The sequence below is a fragment of the Misgurnus anguillicaudatus genome, chromosome 4 (genome assembly GCF_027580225.2).
Source record: "Misgurnus anguillicaudatus chromosome 4, ASM2758022v2, whole genome shotgun sequence".
NCBI classification, from domain to species: domain Eukaryota; kingdom Metazoa; phylum Chordata; class Actinopteri; order Cypriniformes; family Cobitidae; genus Misgurnus; species Misgurnus anguillicaudatus.
The window spans coordinates 26,227,207-26,238,626 of NC_073340.2; the positions used below are offsets into that span (position 1 = coordinate 26,227,207).

The 11,420-nt window shown below is 37.7% G+C and overlaps 1 protein-coding gene across 1 annotated transcript; it reads left to right on the forward strand.

The window, feature by feature from the left end:
* Positions 1-8,177: 8,177 nt before the first annotated feature.
* Positions 8,178-9,967, forward strand: nog3 (noggin 3). The gene has a single exon (XM_055175592.2). The coding sequence runs from the start codon at positions 8,724-8,726 to the stop codon at positions 9,396-9,398; it is 675 nt and encodes a 224-aa protein (XP_055031567.1). The 5' UTR covers positions 8,178-8,723; the 3' UTR covers positions 9,399-9,967.
* The last annotated feature ends 1,453 nt before the right edge of the window (positions 9,968-11,420 follow it).

Here is an 11,420-nt window from a genome sequence, read left to right on the forward strand (position 1 = left end):
TTTAAGGTAAGTGGTTGCAATCAATTTATTTAAGCTACATTTAAACAAAAAAGATTAGTAACGTAAAATAAACTATAAAACTTTTGTTTAAATGTAGCTTAAATAAATTGATTGCAACCACTTACCTTAAAAAAATTTATTAAATTCAATGAATCATTTTTTTTCAGTGTAGTATCAATGCCAGACCTATTATTATGTTCATATAGTTATTAATACTAATTTAATAACTGTCTCAATTTATGGCAGCTTATTTGAAAGAGCAGGTTCAGCCACTGCTTACAGCTAACCATATGTGATCAAATTATGGGGACAGACTTTGCTGTGAGCATATATCCCTAACGTTACCTGTGGTAAAATGATGGGGACAGACTTTGCTGTTGGGAGTCTCTCCTTCGCTGGTTCAACTCCTCTGTCTCCTTTCATGTTTTCTGACAGTCAGTTAAAAAGTAATTCCGGGGTTCTTTTTGTTGTTGTTAGAACATCCGTGTATTACATCACACACCATCGCGCGGTTTTAAAAAAATGACACCGATAATACCATGCATAATACCCACGCTGCCTCGCTTGTCAATTGACAGACTGACAGTTTTAAGTCAACAATATGGCCGCCGCGAACATTGATGACGTAGATCGAATAAGCCCTATAGCGTTTGTAATGCTACTTCTTCTGTGGCACAAAGGGAGTTACTGCATGAGAGCGCCCCCTGGAGTTCGGATGTGCTGGGATTTCACCGTAATTCATTCATTGAGAAAACGCACATTTGCACGATTAATCGTTACAGCCCCATCTAGTAGTGACGTGATTGCAGGAAGTGAGTAGAGTCGCTGAAGCCCCTCCCATGACGTGAATTTCCACATAAAATTCTAGTCATCGAGATATTCACGCGGAAATTCGCGTCATGGGAGGGGCTTTAGCGACTCCGCTCGCTTCCTTTAATCACGTCACTACTAGAGCAAGCTCCTGATTGGTTAACGCGGCACGTTTTTCTGCCAAAGTTCAGATTTTTCAACTTGCGCGTTTCCCACGGCAATGCTCAATTCACGTCTACCGCGCAGCGCTGGATGCCTCATTCATGCCGTGGCTTTCACACACGAATGAAGCGAGTACACTCAAAATGTTCAAGCGTCCAACTACGCGCAGTAGACGCGAATTTGACGCCTCAACTGCGTCTGGTGTGAACCCACAGTAAGTCGTCTTTTAAAAAAAAAGTAATACAATTTTAGTTTTCTAATAAAAAAATATTATATATAACTAAATAAAATAAAATTAATTTGCAACAGTTAGACACATTCAGTTGAAAAGATCATGGGAAGTATTTAAGTCAAGTGTTTCAATATTTTTGACCCCTAGTGTGAACTAATGCAGGCATGGCTTGTAAATATACAATGTTTAATTTTAATTAAATTATTTAAACTATATACAAATATGTGTTAAAGAAAAAAACTATTAAAAATGCTGGTTTGTTTCAACCCATTGTTGGGTAAAATATGGACAAACTCAAACATTGGGTTTAAATTAACTTTGTCCATACTTTACCCCACCTTTGGTTAAAATAAACCAGCACTGTGGAGTGTACACTGTCAGGAAAAAAATGTTCACTGTCACTGGGGCATTAATGGGTCCTAATATAGTACTATTTACTGTAGGTACAGATATGTAGGCTATACATTTGGTACCAGCATGTATCTTTGAGGTACTAATATGAACTCTTAAGGTGCAATTCTTGAAAGGTAGTGCCCCAGTGCCAGCTTAAAACCAGTAGTATACTTCAAAAATTGCGAAGTTGGTTTAACTTAAAAAGTTACTTCAATTGGTAACATCTGCATACTTCAAAAATTGCGAAGTTGGTTTAACTTAAAAAGTTACTTCAATTGGTAACACCTGCAACATTTAAGTGTATTCAAATTTTAGTTTAAATTTTTTATTTTTTGAGGTGTTACGAATTGAAATATTTTTTAAGTTGATCTAGCTTTTCACTTTTTACAGTGTAGATGTTAAATAATGTTGAAATCACATATTTTTTGGAAGCATATTTCATCCCTTAAAGAGCTTCGGATATTTAAATATTCCAAATATTTCCTAAAAGTCAATTTCTCTATGGAGAAAATGAATGTGATTTTTACTTCCTAACTATACGTTGTGCTCTATTCTGGTGTTTTTAAGTGAAGAGTGGAGTTGGGTAAATTGGCAGTCAGTTGAATTTCAGTTAGTGATGTGTTTAAATCTACGACAGATCGATTTCATTTTACTTCCCAGTAAACAGGCATAATTCCTCTATCGTTGCATGCAAAGTGTGTTTATGAATGAAAGACTGTCACGACTGCAGTATGCTTTACACTTGTCTACTTAATTTCCACAAATGAGAGCCCTTCAAATTGCGACAATTGTTCCCAAACTCTACATCAAGAAGAATTTGTTTCATTGTTTACCCTTTGATGGCGATTTGTTGTGTTTGATTGTTCACATTTGAAGATCAATTGTAATGAATTTGTTTCTGTTCTTATTTATGATGGTAACCCACTGATGAAAAAGAAAACCACTTGTGGGTGCACTGAATTTTTAATATGGATCTGCATCTCACACCTTTAACTGCAATGAGGTAGTTTTATTGCTGAATTAAATGGACCACTTTTGACCTTTTACAAAAGAAGGTGCACCCCTATTTATTGTTTGCAGATTTATAACACTTTAAATATTTTTAAAAAATGCATTTGAAAGTCAATATTTGCTTTGTCAAGAAAGCCATACCTGTAGATGTTCAGTCACACGTCTTTAATTGTGTAAAAATACACCAGAATCATATTGCAGATATGATTTCTCTAAAGATTCAGTGTGAGTACATATTTATTCACTGTAATCCAAACCTATGCCCTAAAAATGTATTAAGTGAAACGATTTATTTTCCTAAATGAAAGGGCAGCTTATGCGAGCAACATTGTGAATGTGTATGTTGCGACGTTTCAACAATTCGTTGATATTCGTAGTGTTCTTTGTTTTGTTTCTTAAACAAATATTTGCACAAAATGTTCGTCAGTTTCCAAAAATATGCCGCAAATGGACATTTTCGATTTGAAGGATTGTAAAAATGTCATCTTCCTAGTTAGCAGTGACGTCAGCTGGTGCTCAGGATCCTGTGGTTAAAACGCACTGCTCCGACACCGGTGCGTTTGGGCACGGTTCTTTACGTATGCATTCAACAAAACCCCACAGTGATGAAGCATTATATATGAAAGTCCATCTTCTGTATTCCAGTTGCAACTGGTATTTAGGGTATTATTGTTAAATTATGAGTATATTTGTCTTGATACCTTTATACTGTGCACATTGCAAGCCAAATCAAAGCACCATATCTGTATATTTTTGCATAATGCATTTATTGATCCAGATAATATATTTCAGTATTGTATTTTTGATGGTTGGTCCTATGTCATAAGTTTGTTGTAACTTGTTTGCTTTTTGTGATAAAATTTGAATATCATGTTGTGACAGATATGTGCTTTAAGTCATAAAAAATAAAAAAATCCACTGTAAATATGTTATATGCTATTTTGTTACTTAAGTCCTAGGACAAATGAGTCTTCTTTTTAAAGGTAACACAACAAACGCTATTTCTGCTTATTTCATGTTAATCTTGAGTACCTAGTATTAGGGCTCTCACGATTATGAAATTTGGCTGACGGTTAATTGTCTAACAAATTGTGACGATTAATTGCTTTATTGCTTTGACATTTAATTCTTTTTTTTTTTCACACATTGTTGTGATTATTTAAATTAAATCTTTTGCTTACCTGGCAGAAAATATTATTACACATAACACATATTTAAAAGTAATTATTTAATAAATATATCTTTCAAAACCTGAAAAATTTTCATAAGAAATAAGCACAATAAAGTGTGAAAAATAACTGAAAATAAAAATGCAATCAAAATAGGCCTTAAATAGAGGCCAATTCTACTAAGGTCATATTAGTACTGGACCAAATGTACGACTTGGCGCAGTAACACCTTCCCTCTCCCATTATGAGAGTGAGAAGGGGAGCAGACTTTTCAGGTGAGTCGAAGTACTCCCAAAAGTGCTATTACGCCATAAAATATAGTTCCTCTTTTAAATCCGCTTAGAAAAGCGCTACGTTTTATTTTGTACCACCAAACTTTCTCGTATAACTACTCGTCTTAAATAGGAAAAACGTTGATGTGTTTGGTCACTTCTAACTTTATCTCTAAATGGTACCATTGAATGAATGGGGCTAAGCTAAATGCTATCGAAGCGTCGCAGCGCGCTCCAGCGCTTACGTGCACGCACACAGATGATAGAGGGATGTATCAACAATTCTTAGTTAAGGTAATAACATATTTTAATATTGAAAATGAGTAGACTATTCCTTTAAGAAGCGCCATCTGATTTGGTCTCGTTTATACAGGCGCTGCAGCTCCCCCTTGTGTTTTTTAAAAGGATGTACAATCATTGTGGTGATCTGAAATCATTGGGATGAGTACAAACTACTGCGATGAGACGGTTATTTAATCATTGTGACAGCCCTACCTAGTATTACATCCTTTATATCCAAAGAGTCTAGTTGTATCAGATTATAAGACACATCAGCTGTACTAATTCTTTTAGTAGGAAGAGCGAATCACAATCAAGCAACACACACAAAACACACACGTTCATGTTGTTTACATTATATGCACTTACACGCTGATTTACAACAAAACACAGAAGTTTGATGTAGTTTTACTTACCGCTTGTGACTCATGACCCAGTTGGGACTGCGAAATCTAACGAAATCCAGCGTTAAACATACACACGCACAACTCCGCTGCTACCCCAGATAAACAAACTATATCCATTTTTTCATAATGCTGAGTTCTTTGGGAAGCTGAACAAGATAAAGTTTTCCTTGGTAACGTCCGCTATTCCGGTTAAAATGCCCATATAAGGACTTCCACTGGACTTCCTGCACTGAATTTGGCCATAAAAGAAATACAGCTAGAATGTTACGTATGAATTTTTCACGTTCTAAAAATCCTTTCCCAAACTTTTACGAATCCAGGTGAAGTGTATTCCGCACAGAAATACTCTGTCATAAGCAGTGGCGGCCGGTGACTTCTTTTTTCGAGGGCGCTCGATGCAAAGTTCGTCACAACATGTTTGTAGCCTGTCATGTGTGTGGTTCGTAATTTCAAAATATGTGTTATGCGCGTCGAGTGATCCTATGTGCATCACGTGTCTTGTCAAAATAAGTGCCTGCAGCAGACGCGTCTAAAGGGTTTATGATAAAAGAGACGCTCGGGTTTGCCAGATACTCACATAATCTCATGCGTAATCAGAGTTTACTGTTAAGGGAGTGTCTTGCGTGTATTTTGTGAACGTGAGTGTCTCTTTTATCATAAACTGTTTTGACGGTTGTGCAGCAGGCACTTATTTTGACAAAACACGTGATGCACATAGGATCACACAAAACACATATTTTGAAAAAACAAGCAACACACATGACACTCCGAACACTTATTTTGAATTAGCGCCCCTCGGATGAGCAGTCAGAGGCCGCAAATGGTCATATGTCCAACTGCTTTTTTGACACTTTGCCTGTGATAAGCATGAGGAATTCAACTCTTAAAGAGTGTTAATAAGTCAGAATGCATGAAATTGCTTTAACCTTAAATTGTGAAGAGCAATTGAAACAACTCAGTGATTTTAGTACTGGTGTAAAATAAGCTATTTTAAAAAATTGCATTTCTGAAAGTGCAATCTAAAATTGTATTTAGATGTTTTGTACTGTTTACCAAAATAAATGATATGAATATGTCAAACAAAAAAAGGGATAGACAGAAAAGCTGATGATTTTTGTGTGTATATGTTTGTGTTTAAAACTGAACGGAATCACGTCAGCTAGTGAAACCGTAACTTTCAAATCGAGCGTTCAAATTGCTCTCTTGTTAGATCATCAAAGGTCTTCACAGGGAACTAAACAAAAACAAATGGCTTTTTTATCTAGCTTACTCATGGAAGAATCGGGAATATTTGGACCTCGTGCTGGGAGGGCTTTTGATCCGTCATTAAGATTAAGTGAACTTCAGAGTCGAAATGAAAGCTGCATTAAGTGCGAGGTATTGATGGTCATGGAGGCACGACTGCTCTTTACCCAGATATTTCTTCAGAAATCAAAGAGCATATATGCCTCCAAATTCAAAACATGTCAATCTCACAGTGAGTTTGTGAAAGGATGCATGTATACGTTGGAAACGAACTCAAATTGGTTCTATCAATGAGATGATCTGTCGATTAAATTCGCAATGACTCATGTTCTCGATTCTCAACAAAGATTGACAGGAATATGGCCATTTTATCCACTGTACTATGTGTCCCAAGTCCTATTACCAGACACTTCCATGGAAACCAATGTAACATAACAGTCATTGGTACAAATTGCATGCTAGAATGCGTCATATACAGAGTAATACAGAAATACATAAACTGTGCCGTAGTTAACCAGTCAAGGCCGTGACTATGACTGACACTTAATACTGAGACAGTATGGCCTCTGTTCATTACAAATGCATTAATCAGTTTTACGTTCATAGGACCTTGAAAAATACCTCTTTATATGGCTCTTAGAAATGTCTTTGTTTGCCGACAGACTGTGCTCTGGTCCTCCGTTCTGTAATTCTACCCAGCGGATGGGCCATTTTTAAGGGCCAGCGATTCCTTCGTCACTACGGATGGTTGGCAAGCTTATCTCAAAAGCATAATTTCAGACCACTTCCTTTCTTTCAAATAAGAACTCGCATTCTGCTGGCGCCGGACGTTCAATGACACAAAAGCAATCCGGAAAATTGCTCTAAGGTCCATTTAAACGTTAAAGAGGAGCACAAGAATATCACAGGAGATGTGAGACTTGAAACGTTTTCTTTTTCTTTTCAGGGGCATCTGAGTGCAACTTGGACATTTTAACACAAGATAGATGTTGGCACAGTTTGTTTAAATCAAAGGGGGGCACAAATACAGTTTAAGTTTAGAAAATATTTGAGGGTAAGCTAATATAAAGTAATCATGTTTAAATAGGATATGCATAACACATTTTTTAACATGCACATAGACATAGAAAGCATAAGGGAATCAAAAGTTTCAAACTAAATTTTAATGTCATCATAGTTTTGTAAATGCTGTGATGATTTTAATGGAAAGGTTGAACTGTCTTATACTGGGGCAGTACCCTTTAAAAAGTCCTATACGTACCATAGGTACAAATATGTTTACATTTTTAAGTTACTAATATGAACTCTTCAGGTGCAAAGTTTTCTTTTTGAACAGGTACAGTCCAGTGACAGCTGGGGTACATCTATTTACTTTTATATTTTTGACTGTGTAGAATAAGGGTTTTTATTTATAAATGCCACGTTTATGAAGGTTGTCACACGTGCAATTTTATATCATTTAATTGTTACAATAAATAAATAGTTTTTTAGATTTTTATGTTACATTTTTTATGTTATTGTACATCTTTCAATTAGTTATTTTTATCTGTATTTGTAATGCAGTTTGCATTTTGATGAAAAGCAATACAATAATGTAGTGGCCAGTTTCCAGACAATATACTTACATTTTCTTCCCTTATATGTTTCCAAATTAGTTTCTAAAACATTAAATTTCACAAAGCGAGGCATAAGTAGCATGGGTATATTTGCAGCCAAAAATACATTGCATTGGTCAGAATTATACATTTTTTATGCCAAAAATCATTATAAATGTCCCATGGCAAATAGATAAAAATGTATTTATCATTAGCAGGCTAATATGTATTGCTAATGACTTTATTTGGACAACTTTAAAGGTGATTTGCTCAATATTTAGATTTTTTTGCACTCAATTTCTAATTGTATCTTGGCCAAATAGTGTCCTATCCTAACAAACTATACATCAATAATTTATTCAGCTTCCAGATGATGTATAAATCTCAATTTCAAATGATCATTTTCAATTCTTATTCCAATAAACATTTTTTTCCATTATCCACCTTTACATTGATTCTACAGACTTGTTTCTAACTGTCATGTATGCAGTATTTTGACATCCCATGCAAATGTGCACGCACCGGCAGAGGGCGATGAACGACAGACAGCATTCAGGACCCCCTTATTTCCCACCCACACCTATACCCCTTTACAGCCCACCCCCTCCCTAAATAGAAGGAGGTGTCGTGGAGCTCTGGCAACAGACCCCCAATTGAGAATGGGTCTTTGGGTTCCGTCGCGACCCGTGAGGATAAATCAGACGAGCCAGGTGATTCTCAGTTCGGTACCCATCACCAGTAACCATGCGGATCTCCAGACACCAGGACTCCGGATTCAGATGCGAGGAACTGGATTTGCACGCGCGCCCCGAGAGCTCAAAGCAGAGACCGGGTCTGGTTGAACGTCTGATGCTGTCATGAGCCCCTTTGCTGATGGAAACCCGTGCGTAAAAACCGAAGCAAGAAACTCGCGTAATGACCACAAAGTAGTCTGGTACACCGTTTTCGGATTGTTTCTGAATTTCTCTGATAATACTCACATGCGAAGTGTCTTTGCGGATAGTACCGTGTGAACAGTTTTTAGGGAGCTCATTCGTGGAGAGATCTCAGCGCGCACCGGAGTTTGCGCACAGTCGCGTCTCGCCATAAACTCAAGCGAACTGTCAAGCGCGAGGATTAATCTAATATTTGACACCAACGGCTGAAAGATGGATAACGTGCCATATTTTGTGGCGGTATATGTGCTTATTTTCTCCCTCGGATTTAGGATAGAAGAAGGGATGTGCCAACATTACTACCTCCTCCGCCCCATTCCCAGCGACACTCTCCCCATAGTGGAACTTCAGGAGGACCCGGACCCCGCATTGGACCCTAAAGAGAGGGATCTGAACGAAACCGAACTCAGAGCCATACTGGGCAGTCACTTCGACCAGAACTTTATGTCTATAACTTCACCTGAGGACAAATACGCAGGGCACGACGACCTGAACGAATCCGAGACCACGAAGCTGCGTCCCACCGGCGTCATGCCCAAAGACATCAAGAACATGGAGTTTGATATCCAACATGGTAAAAAACAAAAGCCCAGTAAGAAACTCAGAAGAAGGCTTCAGCTCTGGCTGTGGTCCTATACTTTCTGCCCCGTGGTGCATGCATGGCAGGACTTGGGGAACAGATTCTGGCCCCGTTACGTGAAGGTGGGCAGCTGCTACAATAAAAGGTCTTGTTCAGTTCCAGAAGGGATGGTTTGCAAACCTGCCAAATCTACGCATTTTACGGTTTTGAGATGGAGGTGCCTGCAGAGAAAGGGTGGACTGAAATGCGCCTGGATACCAGTTCAGTACCCCATTATTTCAGAGTGCAAATGCTCCTGCGCGAACTGAAATAAGCTACATGCTCATTTTCACATGCACTGTCTAGTGTGGGAATGTATATTTTATGTACATGTGGTGCCATTTTAGGTTACAATGGTGTCCATGTTACTGTTGTTTAAATTGCATAAGTTAAGTAGGGATGGACTTATGTAATTATATTGTGGAGCTGCTTGTCATTATATATGGTTCTTGTTTTTACTATAGTAATATGTGTGACATGGACACAAACAATAATGTAAATCGTCAAAAAGAATGGTCAGTATTTGCCTACAATAATAACCAGTGTCTACTGTATTTGCTAAGCATCATTTTGTTTTAATGTAACTTTAAACATATATTTATGTGGATGAACATTTCGCATTGCGGAAAATCAAAGTGCATCTATTGAAGGAATTCCATGCTTTTTCCATTATTCGGAAAAGAAAACTTTATCTTTATACACCTCAGACGGGGGAATATAAATTACAGTCTCGGTGTGCTGTAAATATAAGGGGAATGGAAAATAACTGCTCATGTAAATTAAAAGAAACTTCTATTTATTCTTTATGTTCATGTAGTCAAAATGCATTTAAAATAAAACCACTAAAAATGACACTGACTTTGCTTATTTCACACTTTTACTGTACATACACTGCCACAGTACGTCACACCAACAGCATGCAGTGAAATCCCCCCGTGGCTATTTATAAACTCCTGACACTGATGTGATGTTAATGGAGGTGATATTATTTTAATTTGATGTATGAAGTCAAGTCTGGATCCTAATGGACAATCAGTGATTCGTATTCCTCGGAGGGAGTGGATTGGTTTCTTTGTTTTTTTTCCCTCTGAGACGCCGTTCTGTCCTTAGACAGTCTGAAGGGTCTTTGTAAAAGGATTAAAAGTTAAAGACCTTCATTTTCAGATTCTTTCATTTAATCTGTGTGGCGCCTGAAACACATGCTGGAAGGATGATCACATGTAAAACCTTCTCTGCTCTGTCTGCTGCCTATAAGTCTATTGGCATCAAAAGCACAACTTGACCTCGGAAAGGAATGGTGATACTTACGTTCCAATCTATATCGATTAAGTTTAAACCCTTTATTTGACAAACGACATAGTCTGACTTTTGCAAATGCACCGTTACATCATTTTGAAGGGAGGTTTTTGCAGCTCAATGACTTACAGTAAAGCTTGCGAGTTAAGAGAGTGAGATGGATCACACAAAGTTGAAACACTGCTTTCTATCCAAAATAAAACTTGCACATAAGAGTAACTGTGCTTGTATAGTTTAAAATAGATTGGTTGCTCATATAAAACACATTTTACAACTTCTGGATCTATCCACAGTCACAAGGTTTGCACTAATGCATTAGATTTTGACAAAATCCACCAAAACCTTGTATGGTTTCTCACAGTAATGAGGGTCTAATCTACTGTATATACAGTATTATTTCTAAAGCCCTTTGTAAACTTTCCAATATGCTTAGTAAGCTTTCTTTCTTCTGTGTGCATGTCATTCACATATAACAGGCCAGCACCGTGCATCATTTTTAACACCACCTTAATCTGTAACTTTCAAACAAAACACTCATAATCGCTCCAAATCATCATACTCGGGGCATCATGTCTCGGGAAATAAAATTCATCTCACACAGCAACGTGCCACCCACGTTTTGGAGTCCATCCAGTATCACTAACAATCAGGTGTGAGGAACAGTTGCCCCCTTACACGCTGCGCCCTTCCCGCGATGAAAGCCAGTCTGGCCACCCAGGTGTTCTCTCTAACCATGACAGAGCGGAAAAACCACCAGTCATTAAACCGTCAGATTGTTTTTTGCGCAGACACTCCCTGAAAGAAGCAGCATTCTCATTGGTCCAAAACCAGTGCGTGTTTCCTGGCGACTGGAACGCTGGCATGCGAAGGATGGATGGAACCCAAACCAAAGGAACATGGAGACATGAGTTTGTGGGCAATACAAATGGACTGGAAACTGTTACTGAAAGAACTCCAATCACAAATATGTGATTGACAGATATTTACATAATTCT

Bases quoted from the DNA above. Each gene is read 5' to 3' on its own strand.
- nog3 (XM_055175592.2), top strand. From the start codon at position 8,724: ATGGATAACGTGCCATATTTTGTGGCGGTATATGTGCTTATTTTCTCC.